Source organism: Marmota marmota, unplaced genomic scaffold, assembly GCF_001458135.2.
Source record: "Marmota marmota marmota unplaced genomic scaffold, marMar, whole genome shotgun sequence".
Taxonomy (NCBI): Eukaryota; Metazoa; Chordata; class Mammalia; order Rodentia; family Sciuridae; genus Marmota; species Marmota marmota.
The window spans coordinates 29,812,511-29,832,116 of NW_026000026.1; the positions used below are offsets into that span (position 1 = coordinate 29,812,511).

Below are 19,606 nucleotides of genomic sequence, written 5' to 3' on the forward strand. Positions count from 1 at the left end.
ACAGCAGTGTTAAGCTTCCTTGCCCCCGAGCTTTCCCTCTGGCCTTCCATGTTTCCCATTTGTATGCATGGGGATAATGTCACCACTCCCCCCCCCCCTTGTAGGGTTGTGACACTCAAACACCAGCTGGCTGTTGTTACTGGTGTGATTCAAGGATGGAGGTGGTGTCTCCAGGAGGGACCTGGGGAAGAGGATCGTCATCACAGACATGTGGAGGCAAGGTATAAGAAGCAGCCGAGCAGACTGAAGCTTGGGGTGGGGTCCTGGTTAGAGCAGAGCCGTCCTTAGAGGAGAAGGAGGAGTGAAGGCAAGGGCAGCCAGGACTGGCTCCCTGGAGGAGTGGCCTGCAGGGTGGGGAAGCGGAATGAGAACTCACAGGCTTGGATCTGGGAGTCTGAGGATTCTGCTGGGTATGTGTAGGATACCAGTGGCCTGCGGGCAACCGGGAGGTGACAGGGACCTGCCTTCATTTGTTAGGCCACAGGAAGCCATTAAAAGTTTTGGATGTGATCAGAGCAGTGCTTAGTGAGGAACACGGCAGGGACATGCAGTGATGGTAGCAGGGGTGCAGGACCCTCTCCCCTACCCACCCAATAATAGCGGTGCTCCTTAAAGCATGGGAGGGGGCTGGTTGCTTCTATGATCTTTGTCTTTAGATTCTTGATCATTTACCCAGAATGTTTAGAATCTTTCCCTGTTGCCTTCCCTGGGAAGGGTGTGGTCAGTGGAGGAGGTGGGAGGCGGGAGAGTTCCAGGGTCCCTGTCCCTACTGTCCCCCTATCCCCTGGGTCTGGTGGGGACAATCAGTGAGGCTACTCTGCCTTGCCCTTCTACGTCTGGTTTCCTTTGCAGTGTGAGGACTCTTTGTTCTGCAGCTCAGGTGAGGGGACAGGTGTGGCATTTCAAACAGTGTAGGAGGAGGAGCTGGGATGGTGCAGTGTCAGGTGCTGACAGGCTGGTGTGGGTGACTGACGCGCAACCTCCGAGAGGCCTGGGAGTGGATGCTCTGGGATTCTTCATCCAGCCCCAGCTACGCTCCTGTGTCCTCCTTTGCCCCTTGTTCTTTCTTCCTCAAATAGGCGGGGGCCCAGGGCTCTCTCCAAGTCCAGGGGTGGAGGATGAAGAACAAAGGAAAACATTTGGGTTGAAGCAGAGTTGGGTGGCCTGGCTGTCCTGCCCTGCTAGGTCAGATCCCTGAATCTTCTACCTACTTCTTAGGGGAGGGTTTTAAGGCCCTTGTGACTTGAGACCAGGAGAAGCAGCACTTGGAAATGAGTTGGAATTTATTAGAAAACAGAACAAAGAACCTAGCCACCCCCTTGTCAACTGTGTGCCAGGCCCTGGCGGATACATAGTCCCTTGCCTTCCCACGTAGCCTGGGAGGCCTGGGTGAGATGAGACACAGATGCGACACTGTCAGTAGCAGGAAATGGAATGGTGGGGGTCAAACTCAGGTTCTGGGACATCTGGCCTTATGCCCTTTCCTTACCCAACAGCTCTCTCAGTTTGTCCCAAGACGCTCACTTGGGGGTGCTGGCCCAGCTGCCTGTACTTCTGATCCTGGGAGTGGGGTGCTATTCTTTTCAGCTTCGCAAAAAACTAGACCCCAAGTCAGCTCGATTTTAGAGATGACTCAAGCAGGAGACACCCAGGACCACCAATGGGCAAACACTGTTAGGAAAGTTCTAAATGCTGCCTTTCAGTGTTACCCACACAGGGCTCTTTTACTGTCTTTAATTTGGTAAATTAATTTTAAACAACACCAGGCACAATACAAAACTTTGTGAGTTAAAGGTTTGGAGTCTAGGAAGTAACTCAAGGAGAGACAATGAACTTGACTATAACTGGATTAAAAAAAAAAAGTGAGGCCTGAGGCTTAGTATCTTATGGAATAGATATCGAAGTGCATTTTGTCGGATGGCAGGTTGTGGAGACTCCTGCGATCTCAGTTTCCTCCTCTTTAGCACAGGGGCACTGATGTAAGGATTAATTGAAATATTTCATGGGGAAGTACTTAGTACTATGTTTTGTAGCTCGAATGTGCTCAGTGAAGAGTAGAGATAACGATGATGGTAGAATGTTAAGAATGACTCTTTTTGACTTCAAAAGCTTGAGAGTTATTAAGTCTCTTTGAACTCAACAAAAGGACTTGAAGAATGTTTATCATCCAAACTCAGCATCAAAACTCCGTGTTTTATGGATTAAACCTCAGGCCGGGGCCCATGCGTGTACTTTCTATGAACACCTTTCTATGGACACTTTCTATGAACACCTGGTTTTTCAGACCTTCTGGCACTTGCCTGGGACGCTGTGCTTCAGGCTGGGATGTTTGTAGAGCCCTTTGGAGGCTGGTTCTGTGCACTTGTTAGGTGAGAATGGACAGGGCACCCTGAAGTCACCAGGAGGGGGCAATTTGTTGCCAGTGAGAGAAGTGACTGTCTATAGGGAATAAAAAATCAGTCTTTTTGAATTTTCATTTGTGCTGGCAAAAGTAATGACATCACATCATTGACCCTGTTTTTGGGGAGAAAAGCAAGGGTGAAGGGCTGTGGCCTGGCACAATGTGGCTGACAAGCCTAAGCCAGCACTATGAGGCAGGGAGACTAGGCTGGCCTGCAGCCCACCTAGCTAAGCATTCGGACCAGGAGGCAGGTGGCCTCCTGGTGGCAGCCCCAGGTTTTGGCAGTGCAGCTGGGGTGAGTCACCAGGCTTTGGGATGACTCTGCCAACCCAGAGTGCCTGGCACAATGTGTTCAGTGTCAGTATGTGGGTAAGACAGGAGGGGTAAGACAGGGAAAGTACCAAGCCCAGGGCAGTCCCTGTGCCTGCCACCCTAGGAGGTAGAGTGGGGACTTAGAACTGAGCAAGGGTTGAGCCCTGCTCTACCATTCCCTCTCTCTGGGTGGCCTTCATCCTGTTGGTGAGTTTCTCGGAGCCGGTTTCCTCATCTGTACAATGGGTAGCTATACAGTGAAAATGAAATAGTGCAGTGAATGAAGAGCCCAGCCCAGGGCCTGGCACAGGAAGCACAAAATAAATAGCAGTTTGCTTTGAGGTGCATCTGGTGGCTGGAGTTTTGGGGGAAGTTTCCTTCCTTCCTTCCTTCCTTCCTTCCTTCCTTCCTTCCTTCATCGTGCATGCTGCCTGTGCTCTGTGATACATTGTGCTGTGTGGAGACTACAGAGAGGTAGTATTCCTGGAAAATGGTTTATGGTGAAAGAGGATCCCTCCTCCCCCTGCAAACATTCCTTGGACCCAGCAAACCTCAGACAACTCTGCCATTGCAGCTGTGAGGTCTCTTTACAGTCAGGGAGCACAAGTCCCAGGCTGGGCCCAGTGGGGGCCCCATGGCCTAGGAGAGAAGATAGACTTGCAGGAGACACCCCCTCCCCGGAGCTGGAGTCAAGCACAGTTGGGCTTTGTGCAGAGTCACGAGGGGCCACCAAGGGGAAACTGCACCCCAGCTGAGCTGCTCCCACAAGCTTCAGTTCTTGTCAGTGGTTTTGAAAGAGTTGTGGAAAGTGCTGACTGGCTGTCCTCCTTAACCCCAGCACTGTGAGGCTGTGGCTGCTGGCAGGGAAAGGGGAGAAGCCTCAGGGCCCAGCCACCCCCTCGTCTATTAGCTCATACTTCCCAGGCGTCCAGTGCCTGATCTGCACAAAGGGTGTATCTCTGTGCTTGTGGGTGGCGCTGGGGACTGTGCCCATGCTGAATCACCTAGGGACAGGTCAGATGCCTTCAGGTGATGCCTGATGCAGGGGCTGGCTTGGGGAGGGTGCATGCTGGGTCCTGTGAATGGAAGCCACCTAAAGGGATGCTTGCCCAACTCTGGTGATGGCCTTGAGGAGGGAATGGGGCTCAGGAATCAGGCCTGTGGTGCCCACCTTGCACTTGTGGGTCCTGCACCAAGGTATTTGAGCTAGTTTTTCCTTTTTTTCACATCACAGGCTTGTTGTGAAGTGCAGAGTGAGGTGGCCAGTTGACTCAGTTACAACCAGTCTTGGTTCCTCCCAGTGGTCATGACTGGGCACTCAAGTCATCCTGGCCTGCTCTGGCCCCCATATCCTGCCATTCAGTAAGTCCCTAGGAGGTCAACACAGCACTCTCACTTCCTCTGTTTCACTGTCATCTATGTGTATGAAGGTAAGGGAAGGCAGAGAGGCCTTCCCTTACCTCCTTACATAGAGTGGTTCCCTGTCCCTCCACCCTGACTTCTTTTCTTTATGGCACTTGTTACCTGGACTTGCCAGGTCCTTTAGGGATTGGCTTCTGGTTATTGCTGTATCTGAGAGCCTGATGCCTGCCCCAGAGTAGCAATTGCTAAACTGCTTTAGATGTGGGAATAATCTGTCCCCTGCAACCTGCCCCTCTCCATTCTTTCTCAAACCTTGGCTGTGCTTACCTCCAGTCTTCTCAGCACCTGCCATGCCTGTAGACCTGGGTCCTTTAAGATGGAGCTGAGACATCTCCCCACCCACATGTCCTAGGCCTACTCAGATTCCACACCCAGCAGGGCGCAGCCCACGGAGGATGAAGTGCCCATGCTATTTGTTGAGTGGCTGTGTGGCCTGCCTGCCTGCCTCTCCTGCTTTTTCTGGAGGGCTGAGACGCTGCCTCACTGCCTTGGGTGGGGGTGGAGGGTCTTGTGTTCTCTAGCAGGCTCAGGCAGTCCTGTCCTGTGAGAGTGCTGCTGCGCACACCTGTGTGGCAGACGTCTGGAAGCTCAGCGCGCTGTCCACGCCCCAGGGGTGGGGCTGGGGAAGGCCCTGCGCGGAGGTGGGAGATACCTCCTCCCTGTCTGGCGCTGGGACGCTGCCGCCGACTCCCAGGGCGGCTGCTGCAACTACCGAGGGAGGTCAGGTGAGTGCTGCGGCTTGGGACCTGGGGCTTTGGAGTTTCGGGGCCTTGCCAGGTGGTTTGGCCGCACTGGTCTCCTCTGTTGAGGGCTGCTCTTGTAAGTAGCGCCTGGGAGCCTTGGTGCTTGTGGCTCCCCTTCCTGGAGCTAACTCTCATCGTGGAAATCTGACTCCTTCCCCAGCCCACCTTTTTTAGATAGATAACTTTTTATACCCTCCTTGGAATTTCCCATGGCGACCCTTAGCACTGTTTATTCTACTCATGAGTTAAGAAGCCATGAGCTTTAGGGCAGCCCTGTCTCTTTAAGTCATTCCTCTGTCCTCCTAGGGGCTAGTGGAGCTCCGTGCAAGACTGAATCCTGGGGGAGACAAAAATACAAATATAGTTTTCTCTGAGGACTTGTGAGAGGAAACTTAAGACCCAGTAGAGATCAGGGCAGGTGTAATGGTAATTCCTATTTTACAGATGAGAAAAAAAGACTTTTTGAGAACACTCTGAGCTAGACCCCATCCCTGCAGCCCGATACTTCCCCTGTGGGAGCACCCCCTGAGAGAGGTTGGGCCTTGGGCTGGAGTGGGCCTTGGAGGCAGAGAAAGAGGAGGAGGATGTGGATATGCTTGGTGCATGAGCAAAGGCAGGTGAGGACACCTGTCTGCCTTCAGGTGTATTACAGACATGGAGTGAAGATGTCTTTGGTAGCCAGGCAGAGGCGGCATAGAGGGAGACCTCCAGCTAAACTGTAGGCTGGGGTCACGTTTGCCACTGCTACATAACACATCCTGAATATCTCTGGGCTGTCCTACAGTCTGCATTTGGAGCCTGCTTTAGAGAAGTGGCTACATGTTAGCATCATGCAAGGCCTAAAATAATATCCATATTTAGGTCTCACCCCAAGGAGTCTGATTTAAATGATGTGGTGTAGGTATAGGTTGTTTGTAAAAATCTCCATGTGAGTCTAATGTGCTGACTGGGAAGCAGTTCCTGTCTCCTGGGCCTTATAAGCTGCTAGGCCTGGGACAGGCTCCCTGCCCACTGTACCTTAGTACTACATTTCAGAACAGAGTGGGCTGAGATCCTCAGTGGGATGGGGACTTCTGGAAAGAGAGTTGCTGACTGTTAGTTATCTATTGCCAGGTAATAAAGTAGCCAAAAATTAGTAGTTTAAAACAGTGATGAACTTTTATTATCCTCAGGGTTGTGGTTGTAGCTCCGTGGTAGAACATTTGCCTAGCATGGGCTGGATCCTGGGTTTAGTCCTTAGCAACATTCACATGTGCGTGCGTGCACACTGTGCGTACACACACACACATGACCTCATTTATATAACATTATTATTCTCCATTAATATGGGTCAAGAATTGGGAACAGTTTAGCTGGATGGTTCTGGCTCAGGGGTCTCCCAGGAGGCTGCAGTCACCATGTTGGCTAGCACTCTAGTCATCTGAAGATCTGCTTCTAGGCAGTTCACTTTTGCTTGGCAAGCTGGTTTGGCTATTGTGGGGAGAACTCAATTCCTAGCCTGTGGGCTTCTCCATAGGGTTACTGGAGGGTCTTCAGGATATGATGACTATCTTCCCCCACTGTAAGTACTCCAGGTGAGTGAGGTGGAAATTTACCTAATCTCAGAAGTCACAGTCCATCATTTCTGCAATATCCTATTAGTTACAAAGGTGGGCTTGCGGGAGGAAGGGACTAAACTAGGGTATGAATACTAGGACAGAAGCATCATTGGGGCCATCTTGGAAGCTAGTGGCCACACAGGTTGTCCTAGAGTTGCACTTGCAGCTTCATAACCCTTGCCTTATGGTCCAAGTGCAGCCAGCAAGGGGGATCCTGAGCTGATCCTTCTCTCCCAATGCCCCATTCCTCCTTTGCCATAGCAGTGTCCCTGTGGGGTGGGGTGGGATGGCTCTCTGAGACCTGACAATCCTTCTGTGCAATCATCTTGCAGGAGGCTCTTGAACCTCTCTACTGGTAGATTTACCCCATCCTCACCCACATATGGTCACCTGGTCCTGTCTTCACTGGGTAACTGCCATTAGTAAATGGTAAATGCCATTAGGTTCTGTAGGATAAGGTAAGAACCATTGCTGCGCTGTGGCTGGCTCTGGGGTAAGCACTGTGCATGCATTGTCACATTCAACTCTCTACTGATGAGGAAATTGAGGCTTAGTTTTCCTGTAAAATAAGTGGTGGAGATTCAAACCATTGATATTTAAAAGCAAGTGATCAGACCCCAGGATCTGCATGGAAACCATGGTGCTATAAGGAGGGGATAGCAATTCATTTATTTTATTCAATTGGGTCATCAAGTGAAACATAAAGAAGTGTGCTTTTGTTATTGTGTGAGAGAGAGATGTCTCTTCCTGGGATTCCCCTGGGGCTTGGGCACCTCAGAACTGGTACCCTTGTCTTGAGACTGGTTTTTCCTCTCTGGGTTTCAGCTTTGTCAGAGACCTTTTTCTAGGGAAGTGAATGGCTGTGAGCACCATCTTCTCTTGGTTCTCCTCTGTCTATAGCCTGGTCTGCCATCACCAAGGGAAGTCTTGCACCAACTTAATCACCAGGGCAGTGACTGGTTCTCTGATGTCTCTATACTTGTGTGGTTGATGGTTTCCTTGAGGGGAACTCAAGAGTTGTTGTGTCAGGCCCTTCTCAGAGGGAGAAAATCCAGATGGTCTTATCCTGAGAGTTGCTTAGAAAGCTGCAGGAGACTGGAGACATAGCAGCTGGTGGATAGGATCTGGGGTCAGGGCTGTCCTTACTCAGGGTAGGGGTGAATGTCACCATTATATAGATGGGAAAATGAGACTCAGGTACTACTCTTCAAAACCACACTGGTTAGTGGTAAAGGCTGCTGTCTGGGCAATTTGATCTTTTACAGAACTAGCCAGGAGTGCTGTACTTAGCCTGTTAGACCCTGACATCGAGAGGGCATGGTACCTGCATGCCTCTGGAAGATTTGGGACTTGAAGGGACAGAGGTGTGTCCTTCTTGTGGAGAGGAGATTTCCTTCTTGGCTAGCCAGGACATGTGCACACAGACACACACGAAGGTGGGAAATCAGGGTGTGGGGTGTGAGCAGCTTGGAGTTGGAGATAGAAGCTAAGCTAGAGTGCTGAGTCAGTATTATTTGACAGGTTCATAGGAAGCATTCAGAAGAAATGGAAACCAATCCCTGAACTGATGTATTGTCTGAACATAGTTCATGCACTAATTTTTGCTAAAGGTGGGATCTATGGGAGGCGGGGTTGAGGGAACTTTGGGTAAAGCTGTTGGGGTCAGGGTATGGGAGGAAGAACTGCAGTCCCAGGCTGTATTCTGGCTCAACTCCACCTATTTGTCTCATCAAGGTCTCCAACTGAGGGGACCTTTATGTCCATCAAGAAGATCCTATCTTTTCTATGGCTTCTTCCAAAACGTTTTTCCCCTCCTCCACCCACAACTAGGCTTCAGGTTGAGTAGTCTCCTGGGCCTGTCCCTGCAGGGAGCTATACAATTACCTATTCCTCCCAGGGATGCAAGTCCTGGAACAATTAACCTGGGTTGTCTGCAGGCCTATTCTGCCTTGTGGAGCATCCTGGGAAACAGAGACCAGCCCAGGGTGCTCACCACCCACAGTGTGCCTCCTCGTCCTGCCTACTGATTCCCTGGGGGTGGAGGAGCATTTGGTTCTTGCCCCCATGCACTGAGTTAAGGGCTGCCTCTGTCCTTGCAGCACAGGCCTGCCAAGGACTCCTGGCTCCCCTATTACTCTTCTGAATAGGCTTATAAAGCCTTTTAAAGTTGTGCTTTTAGGGACTTTACATATTTAAGGAAGAGATGTGGGTAACAAAGGCATTGTGCTTGGAGAGGAGTCCAGGTGCCAGGAAGAAAGATGGGGCCCTTTCCCCTTTTTTGGCCTGTGAGGGCCAAAGGACACTGCTAGTGGTTGGAGGTCTGTGGAATGAGGCACCTGTGCCTTTTCTCGTTCATGAACTTGGAGTTGACTAATGGCTAACATCTCTGGTGGCCCCTCATGATCATTGCTGGGTAGGATGGTCAGGCTGAATCAGTGCTGTGGGGTTCAGACCGAGTTATTATTGGGAGGAGTCAATCGAGCTCAGATTGTAGGGTACCTGATTGATGTCTGATATTAGGGTTGGGGCCAAGGCCGAGGCTGGGTTTTGAGCTCTCATCAAGATTGGGGTTCTTATACATGAAATGGAGTTCTGGGCCCTTGGAGAGGTGACTCTGACTTCCTATACTGGCCTTTTAAGGGATCTCCCTCTCTTCCCCTCCCACTCTGAGGTGGTCTTTGCAGTTGGCCGTACTGTTTACCAGTGTTATCTCATTTAATCCTCCCAGCAGTCCTGCCAGGTAGCTGGATCTTCTGTCATTTTACAGATGGGGAAGTATGGAAGACTAAAGGAGGCTTCAGGTATCAGATGGGACTAAGTCAGGTGACCCCAGGAAGCAGGGGACAGATGCTGTGTCATTGGGGTGAGTTCAGAGGTGTTGGCCAAGTAGGGTTCAGAGAAGGACAGATAGTAGTCTAGGTGTCACTTGGAAAGCAAGGAAGATACTGAAGTGGAGCCTCAGCCCAGGTCTCCAGCCTCCTGGGCCTGTGTTCTCTCCCTTTCCCTTCCTCTTTTGGACTTAAAGACTGCCTGTGCTTTTTCCCCCAGTCTGGCTCAGTAATCCTGTCCCTTTTGCTTCCTCACTGGCCTGGATGAGGAGGCTGGGGAGGGTCTGGCTGGGAGTAGTTGGGGGGGCCCTCTCTGGGGTGAAGGGGTGGGAGGAGCCTTGCTGTAGACACAGAGCCCCTTTGTCTGCACTGCTGTGCAAAGCAGCTGGTCTGGGATTTCTGGGCATTTTTTACATTGGAAGAATAATTGCATTGTCTGGGGGGACTTGAGAATTCAAATCTGACAGACCTGACAGGCAGTCCAAAGATGTTCCCTGGGCCAGCCCCTGGCTTCCGTCCTTTTCCCTCTCCTATGTTAGAAGCTTGAGAGAGAGAGGGGTCCCTCTAGGGAAGGTGAGGAGGCTGCTGCCCATAGGTACTCATTATATCTGTTGGGAGGAGAGCATGAAGTCCCCAAGGTTGGTTGGGAAGGGTGCAGGTGAGCTGATCTTTGCTGCTGAGGGTACTCTGGACAGGTCTCCCATGAGCAAATGTGGGGGCTTAGAGTGTGGGGGAAGACTTCTGGTTGGAAGGCATGTTCCATTTGGAGAGGTTCAGCTGATATAGGCCTAGACCTCAAGGGGGAGGGGGTGAAGTGACAAGTCACTTCAAGTCAATTGCCTTAGGGCCTTACCCTTCTCCTGGAAATGGATGAGGAAATTCATCCTGAGGTGGCCCTGAGAAGAGGACAGGGCTCAGGGACTTGACCTATGTGACCTATGTTCAGAGGGCCCAGGGATGGGCAGAATTCTATGTATCTTTGAGGAGGGATGTGGGTACCAGGGAGTCTGGCTCTTGTTGGCATTGTTTTTGTTGAAGTGGCCACTGTTAGGGTGAGGCTGAGGCGGGCTCCAACACTGAGGAAGAAGAGATGCCATAAACCCAGCTGGGCTGTTGGCCCTCCTGTGAGTGATCACTGGGCATGGCCATGCTTACCTGGGGGCCAGTCCAGCCTGGAGCCTGGCCCTGCTCAGTGACCATATAGGGCAACAGCCTCACTGCTGAGACTCTAGGCAGCAGGATTTCCTGAGATGCTGGTGCTCTGAGGGCTGGCTGGGGGCTGTTGTAGCGCAGAGCCCGTGTGAGAAACTCACAGTTCAAGGTGACTGCTGCTTTGGAAAACAGTAATGGAGCAGACCTGGTTCCAGCAACATAGCCCCACAGTGACATACTGTGCAGTCCCAACGAGGGCACGTCTGTGCTAGGAAGACCCAAGCAACTTCTGACACATGGGAGGGAGGGTGTTTCCCCCAGGTCTTTAGGTTGGCCGTGCTGGACTGGGAGGCCTAAGACTTTGGTGGAGGTGGGAATCTGTATGTTGATATTTTGTGGGTGGGAATCAAAGCCAGAAAGGCCACTGGGGTCCAGAAAGTAGAAGGACCGACCTGCCAAGGGCTTCCCCATGGCTGGCATGAGGTGGATGCTTGATGAATTGCTGAATTCTTGGGCATACCGTGAGAAGCCTGGCCATACTTGTCTTTGTGAAGATGGGCTGGGGGATGGAGACCAGGTGCTGGTGAGGTTCAGAGAGGAGGATGGGGGCCTTGTGGGAAAGTTGGGTTTGGAAATGGCAACAATTTGGGCTGTAAGTGTGACGTGGCTTGTCCCAACTGATAAGGAGGGTCTTTCACTAAGGATGCCTCAAGCTTTGAGTCTCAGGACTGCTCAGTGCTCCATTGATGCATGGGGCAAGTGCAAGGAGATGTACCCATTTTCCCTTCAGTTCTGGGCATTTCCCGGAGGGGCTCAGCAGGGACAGGTGTTAGAGATCAGGACTAACCATCTAACCATGTCTCTAGTATTTGCATGAGGAAGCACTTGTTGCAGGGTTAATTTCTGAGTGACAGTGAAATTGGGAGAACGTGGGGTTGAGTGGAGGAGGAAGTGCCTTGGCTGCTAATGCCCACCCTGGTTTCACCTGTTCTCCTAGTCCTTATCTTTCTATGTTTGACGACTCTGCCATTGGACAGGGCTTTCTTCTCTTATCTCTTCTTCCCCTGCTGCCTTCTGTCATCCAATCTGGCTTTTGGGGTAGGTCAACTCAGGGTGATGCTGACCCTGGGCAGCAGGGGGTGGCTGTGGCTTGTGGGTTAGAGAAGTGGTGGGGAGAGGCAGTGGGGCATTTTGAATGGGGGTAGAGGGAGGTACTCCTGTCCTGGCTGGCCTGATTTCTTGAAGTGCTGGGGCTTGGTCTGCTTGGAGACATGGGAGTCCTAATGTAGGCACTGGGCAGGATGCCCCAGCCCCGCCCCCATTTTGCCATGGCAAATGCCTATTGCTCTGCTCTTCCCGCCTCCCCCTGCTTCCTCCTCCTTTCTCCTGCCCGGCTGAGCCAGCACTTTTTTCTTCTCTCCTTTATCTGCGTGAAAAGTACAGGGTGTTCTGTTTCTCCTGTGCATACAGATCAAGGAGCGGATGTTATTTATTTATTTCTTTACCCAAGGCGAGAAAAAGACAGGCAGGCACTGAGGACCATTTAAATGATTTTTCTTCCTCAATAAGGCAGTTTCTTATTAAAAAAAAAAAATCCAAAAGGAGAAGATGATACAGACCAACAGAAAACAAGAAAACAAGTTACTCATTCCCTTCCCGTGCTGGAGACAACAGAGCACCCAAAGGTCCACTTGAGCCTTTAGCATACAGTAGGGATTCCTGGATGTCTTCTCTCTTCTTTCATTTGGACCCATGGATGATAAGGGAGGGGGACCACAAGGAACACTTATCTCCTTGCCCTCTGTGGGCAGTGTGGAGCTCCTTTGGCATTTGGGGGGCACCAGGTATAATGGGACTGGTCTAGAACAAGGCCTATGGAGGACCAGGACTATGGGGTTAGCTGTGAGGGTCAAAGGTGGCAGGTTAATTTCTGAGTGACAATAAAATTGGAAGAACATGGTCTCCAGTTACTTGTGTTACTTCCACCTGAGACTCCACCTGTGATATCTTTGTGAGTTCAAGGTTTCTGAGACCTGATGTGGGAAACGGAGATTCTTTCTGCATTCATCTTAAAGACAAGAGAGTGCCTGCCAGCATTTTCCATGACCATATCCAGAACCCATTCCAAAACCAGTCTGCTTGTAATGTAGCTTCAGAACCTGATGAATTAGTTTCTTGCATGAGCCCCTCAAAAATGCTGACAGTATTGTAGTAGTACTTAGGGCTTTATTTGACTGTCTCCACAGTGGACAAGCTGGCCATACCCTTGGGGAGGCCAGGAGGTCAGGTAACTGGCTGCCAGTTTCTCCTATCCAGGCTTCCCAAAGAAGGAGCTTACCTAGTCCCCTGGTTTTCAGGGGCAATACTCAGGAAGCCTGATGATAAATAGGATGACCAGTACCTTTAGTTTAATCGTATTACACCCTGGACCCCTTAGCAGCTTTTCAAGATGCATTCCAGTGAGGCTTGAGAACCACTTCATCCATCTTACCCACTAATAGTATACAAGAAATTACTTGCGGCGGGGGCAGGGGAGGAGGGGTGCTGGCAGGGGACCCCCCCAGTCCTGGGGAGCTGGGGCATGGGGGCGGGGCCGGCAGCGGTGCCACGTCTTCGTGGGGTGCCCAGGAAGCGGTGGCGTCATTGCAGCTGGCGCTGGGCCCTCCGCAGCATGCCGCGTGTTTACAAACCTGACGCAGCGTCAGCGCTGGCTGGCAGACATCCGGCAGCATCATCTCTGACCCTGCCTGCCCGCCAGTCCCCTGGCGCGTGCGGGCGGCCACATCCTCACCTCTAAATTTAGACGGCAGGAAGTAGAACCTGGGGGAGGGGAGGGGAGGAATGACTTGAGCTAGCTCTGACCCCATGCACTCGGGAGGAGGAGGACTTAGCATCTCAGGGATCGGAGGAGAGGGGGAATAGGGACCGAGGAAGGAGGAAGGAATGAAGAGCCCTGAGACCGCCTTTGGCCTCATCCCTTGGGAAAGCCGGGACACAGCCTCTATTGGAGGGGAGGCAGGGAGCTCCTGTTCCTGAAAGTGGAAACTGCCGGTGAGGGGTTCCGGGCCTCGGGCGCCACCTTCTGTCCCTTTAGAGAATCGGTTTTTCCCTGAGTGGGTTCATCTGAGTCTTTGGGTTTGGAGGGTGGTCAGGGTGTCCGGAATTCCGAGTCAGGAGGTGGTGGGTCATTTCCGTCCAGGCCCAAACATTCTGTGGGCAGGTGGAATAGGTGGGGCTAAGTGCAAAGAGCAGCTTAGCAGCTTGAATATATTTTGAAAAAGACTTCTTTTTGCTAAGATTGATAAGCAAGGACACAGTTCCAAGTAGAATGGAAACCTCAGTAGCCAGACCTTGGGATGTGCAGAGAAGGAAGTCAGCATGCCAGCCTTTGATCCATAGATGAGTGGATTGGAGGGCAGGGATGAATATCTGAGATAGACATAGAAACCTATAGTAAGTTACACTTTTTTTTTTTTGGTATGGGGGATTGAACCCAGGGATACTTAACCAGTGAGCCTCTGGTTTACACTTTTTATTTTGAGATAGGGCCTTACTAAGTTGCTGAGGCTAGTCTCAAACTTTCAGTCTTCCTTCCTCAGCCTCCCAAGTTCTTGGGGATTACAGGCCTCCCTTACAAATCTTAAATGTACAAATCAGTGAGTCTTTATGTATATACTGTGTAATCATCACTCAGATTGAGATATGCAGGAAATTCTCTCCGGACCCTTCTTACTCATCTCCCCTCCCTTACAGTCTCTCTTCTGATCCCTGTCTTCACAGAACTTCCTGAACTTTGTGTAAATGAAGTCATACAGTATGTGCTTTTTTGTCTCTTGCCACTTGCTCACTGTCATGTCTTTTAGGTACATCTATGTTGTTGCAAGTATCAGATAGTTCAGTTTTGTTTATTGCTGAAGAATATTCAATTGGGTGACTATACTACATATAGTGCAATGTATGTATCTATTCTACTGCTGATAGACCTTTGGGTTGTTTATAGTTTTCTTTTTTTTTGTTATTATAAAAAATCACTAGAAACATTCTTTTTTATTACTAATAACAAAGGCTTTATTGATTAGACTTCTCTTTTATCATTGCCCTATTAGTGTTTCCTTGAATTACTACATACATTTCTGGTGCTCTTGAGCTCAAATCTGCCCCCAGGTCAGCTTGTGGAGAAACCAAATGAAAACAGAACTTAAAGAATGATAGCAGTTATTAGGTAGAAACATTATTTTTAAAAAAAAATTTTTTGGTTGTAGTTGGACACAATACCTTTATCTTAATTATTTATTTTTTATATGGTGCTGAGGATCAAACCCAAGGCCTCACACGTGCTAGGCGAGCCCTCTACTGCTGAGCCACAATTCCAGCACTAGAAACATTCTTTAACAGATTTATTTGGTGGAATATACCCTGCTTCTCTTGGGTGTATTCTTAACAGTGGATTGCTATGCAGTAGGAAGGGTCATGCTTAACTCTTGGTTATGGGTGACAGTTTTTTATTTATACCATAGTTGCAGGCAGCTTCCTCTACCTGAATTTATTCTGATGTTAGATCCTGGACACTGTTAGATTCTGCAACTTCTGCTACTCAAACCTCAGTGAAGGAACTGGAGTAGACATTGTTTGGGTCAAAGAAAGACCAGAAACAGGATCAGGACTGAGAGTATTGTCCCAGGACACCTCCAAATCCTCTCGATCATTCTGGGAATAGAGAGGCTGTGTCTTCTGGGGCAGATTCAGACACCCTGTTGGCCTCCCAGCAACGGCTCCTCTAGTCTGGCGTCTCTGAGCAAGCTGGCTTAGTGTAACTGTCAATTTGATGTCTGGCCTCTGGTGCCACGGGTCCTCATGGTCCTCCGTTTCCTGGGCTCCTTGCTGCTTTGTGGTGACCGAGGGGCTGGGTGGCTGGGCAAAAAAAATGTACCAGAAATAGCAGAGGCTTGATGGACACCAGCCTCGTGGCACTCTCTGGGGGGAGGGTGGGACTTTGTCCTTCCCACCAAATTGCTACCTCATTGAGACTGTAAAAGACTAACAGAAAGCCTAGATGAGAATTGAAGGGGGGGGGGAGAGAGAGAGAGAGAGAGAGAGAGAGAGAACAAGAACACGAGGGCACATGCCAGGCAAGAGTCAGGAGCAAAGCAGTGTCTATCCTTCTGTGTGCAAATATCCTGGACTTGGTGTTGAGCATCCTGTCGTCTGTGCAAGTATCCTTGGGTATGTGTGAGCATCCAGGGGTTGGTGTCAGCATTCTGGGGTTGGTGTGAGCATCCGGGGTTGAGTCAGCATTCTGGGGTTGGTGTGAGCATCCTATGGTCTATGCAAGTATCTTGAGGCCTGTGCAAATGTCCTTGGGTATGTGTATCCTGGGGTTAGTGTGTGTCTCCAGGGTTTGATGGGAGCATCCTGGGGTTAGTGTGAGCTTTCTGGGGTTGGGACATACTGGACCACAGTAGCCATGCTTGGCTGTGCTAGTTCAGGATCAACAGCCTCATGGTCAATGTCTCTTGACTTTGGCTTTTTTGGTCATCTCCTCACTGGCCACTACTTGCCTCTGCTTTGGGGCCTGTGGATAGGAAAGAGGTACTAACAGGTTTGGGATGGAATTGATGGATGTCAGAGGCTTAGGATGGGCTCCATTTCCTGGTGGGGACTCAAATGCATCCCCCTTTTCTTTTCTTTATTCCATTCCTTCCTCCTACATTTATTTACTTATTTCTTCTTCCCTGCATCCTTTAGAGGTAACTCTTCTTGTCCAGGTCTTCAGAGAGGGAGGAGTAGGACTCGGTCCCCTCTAGAGGACAGAGTGTGATGGGAGCCTGTGAGTGTCCCTTGGGGCAGCTGAGCTGTGACACTCCTCCTCCTAGGTTCCTAGAAGGCGAGTGCGGACGGTATGCAAAGTTGTGAATCCAGTGGCGACAGTGCGGATGACCCTCTCAGTCGTGGCCTACGGAGAAGGGGACAGCCTCGTGTGGTGGTGATCGGCGCCGGCTTGGCTGGCCTGGCTGCAGCCAAAGCACTTCTGGAGCAGGGCTTCACAGATGTCACTGTGCTTGAGGCTTCCAGCCGCATCGGAGGCCGCGTGCAGAGCGTGAAACTTGGTGAGCATTACCCCAGGCAGCACCTCCCTAGGTCACATTTTATTCTCTAACCCATGACCCTGTCTGAAATCTCATTATCTTCTTCCTTAGGATACACATTTCTTCATATAACCTGTAAATATTTTCCCGAAGCTTCCTTTGTGTCCTTCACAGAGGGGGAGAAGGTGGAGTTCTAACATACGTTCTTGGAGAATGCTGGCTTGGTAGCTAGGATTCATAGTGTTCAGGAGGAAGGGGACACCTAGAAGCAGCTTGCTTGGTGCTAGGTGGGCTAGTTTCTTCTATGTTGCAAGAAGGGGAATCTGCAACTTCCTACTAGTCATTAATTTTTGAGTATGAATTAGTGTATCATTGCTAAGAGAGCTAGTCCTAGGACAGTAGAAACTTAGGTTATCAGAGGTGGAAGGGATTTTGGGCCTTCTTGTGGGTGATGTGCAGGTCTTAGGATTGTCTGTAAAGAAGGTCTATTCAGGTTTCAGATAAAGAGGACCCTAGAGAAAGCAGCCAAGTAAAAGACTTGATTTTGGGATGGGCAGATTTTACCAAGTCTCCTACAGAGTGGGGGAGATTGCTTGAAATGCAGCTGGAGGTCAGGACTTCCCAGTCATTGTGGGGATCTGACCAGTGAGAGGTTAAGTGGGTTGGGACCATGAAGATGATCCGTGGCAAGCACACATGGTGGCCTGCAGTGTGTGGGTGAGCCCTCTGTAGGGTTTTGTGTGTGTTTGTGTCTGTTCTACCCCAGTTGGCAAGGGCAAGAAGAGCCTGTGTGCTCACTTGCTTGGAGAGGAAGGTGGTCAGGTTTAGAACCAGCAGAGGTTAGGACACCTGGGGACCCTCTCTCTTCTTGTAGAAGAATGAGTTAAGAGTCTTTCCCTAGAGCAGTGACTAGGAAGCATATGTAAAGTTTTGTCCCTCCTCCTCTGCCACACACTGTAGTGTCTGCTGGAAGTCAGGATGAAAGTACCATCCAAAGGACTTGTAAACCTGGGACAGCCCGTGGAAGTGCTGGGACTCTTTGCTAACACCCAATTGGTTGGCTGGCTGGGAGCCTTGGGGAAAGGCAGTCTAATTACCCATCTGGATGAGATATTCAGGGTTTGATATAGAAACAGAAGACAAGGAGACAGATGGCCTAGTCATGGTAGCTGAGAGCTGAGAGCTGAGACATGACCATGCTAAATGGTCATCATTAGCTGTAACCTGTACGAATCTTTCTCTGAATCTCAAGACCTGCACCTTACCTACAAAGGGACCCCAAATTCCCTTCCACCTCTGCTAACCAGCCTTCCTATTGCCTGGGGCAATTCACACTCATACAGGAAAATGCTGGTACAAGGTGGCACTGCAGGAGAGAAGGGCCGAGGAAGGCTGAGAGGATGATTGGGTAGGAAGTCTTGCTGTGGGGAAGGAGGCTGGGTATGCAATGGTGGTGGTAGAAGTTGAGCAGATGGAGAGAAGAAGGGACAGTATGTGTGGAACGATGAATGTGAGAAGATGGAGGTGGCCAGGATGGGGAGCACATGTTAGAGCAAGGGTGTGTATAATTGTGTCATGTGTGCAGTTCCTAGGACACTAAATGTCTGTGAAGTTGGCATAGAGATGATGTCTGATGCCCTTTGGATGCATGGATGATAGACAAGGATGACAGAGACAGAGGGGCCAGCTGGGAGGGGGCAGGCAACATCCTCTGCTGGGGGCTTGCTCTGTACAAAGCTTGGGGATAGAGGTGGAACACTGACTCTGATCCTGACCTTGAGCTTCTCACCTCTTCCTGCTTTTGATGAGTATCCTGAGGCAGGAAAGGTGCTCTGTGTCAGGGCTGCCCAGTGGGTGGTATAACTTGTAACTCCCTGCTGTGCCCTAGGAAGGGTTCAGGTCCCTCCTCAGAGTACTGGTAGCTTTCCTCTTCCATTGTGAACTCTCAGCAGACCAGACACTTGGGGAGCCTGAAACCTAAGGCTCTAGAGGAAGGTTAGTAATAGAATGACCTTAAAGACCACTGGGTTACCTTTGCAGGCAGGGCGCCAGGCTTTCAACTACTGGTGCTCTTCAGTCTGATCACTTTTCTTGGACAAAGAGACCTATACATTCCTGCTTCTTCCAGAGACGCCAGGAAATTCTGTTTTGTTAGCTGTGGTATGAGGTTGCATTTTCTCTTGTTTTTGGCATGTACATGTGTACAGGGCTATTTTTAGTAACTGCTGATTTAATTAGAAGCAGCCAAGGAAAGGGAAGGCATAAAAAAGGAGAACATGCCTAGTTCTTAGGGTGAGGGCTAATACTGCTGTGTGTTAGAATGTATTGGATAGCTATTGCTGTATAACAAAATGCCTTCAAATGCAATGGCTTAAAGCAGCATCATTTGATTTGCTTAAATTCTGCAGGTCAGAAATGTTGGCAGGACTCAGGTAAGTGGGTCTTTTGCTGGATTTGCCTTAGCTCCCTCATATGGCAACAGTCATCTGGCAGCTTAACTGGGGTTGGTTAAGATATCTAAGATGGCCTCACCCACATGCTTGGTGGTTGGCATAGGTTTTTTGTTCCAGCATGTGTCTCTAGTAGGATAAGACTGGTCCCCCTGCACCATGGTTGTTACATTCTAGAGGGTGAGAGTAGAAGCCATGAAATCTCTTGAGGCCTTGGCTCTGAAGCCACAAATATCACTTTCACCATATTCTACTAATCAAAGCAAGACATGAGTCCAGCCCAGATTCCAGGGGTGGGGGAAAAGGACTCCACCTCTTGATGGGAGAAATGGCAAAGTCATGTTGCCAAGGGGCATGTTTACAAGGATAGGATGGTTTTTTTGTGACCATCTTGGCAAGAAATTTACCACATATATCTTGAACCAGTGTGCAAAAACAAAACACCAAAAATGTTTCTATCCTCTTTGCATTGTTTTGACTTCTCTGGGAACTAAGTAGGGAAGGAAATGAATGTACCATGGTCCTTGAAGCATTAGAAGAGGAAACTGAGGCTCAGGCAGAGAGACAGCATGCCAAAGTCTAGACTTTGGCTGGAGGTGGAAAATAGAACCATT

The 19,606-nt window shown here is 50.0% G+C and overlaps 1 protein-coding gene across 8 annotated transcripts in view; it reads left to right on the forward strand.

The window, feature by feature from the left end:
• Window positions 1–19,606, forward strand: part of Smox (spermine oxidase) — a 37,737-nt gene that overhangs the window by 8,074 nt on the left and 10,057 nt on the right. For 4 of the 8 annotated variants that reach the window (XM_015482621.2, XM_048811265.1, XM_048811270.1 and 1 more), the window contains exon 2: window positions 16,330–16,563. The exons of 2 other annotated variants lie outside the window; for them this stretch is intronic. In XM_015482621.2, coding sequence (XP_015338107.1) covers window positions 16,356–16,563 — 208 coding nt within the window. In that variant the 5' untranslated portion in view covers window positions 16,330–16,355. Of the gene's footprint in view, window positions 1–4,702; window positions 4,861–11,266; window positions 11,283–16,329; window positions 16,564–19,606 lie in introns of those variants that run through there. 2 more of the 8 variants (XM_048811266.1, XM_048811267.1) reach the window with 2 other exon arrangements.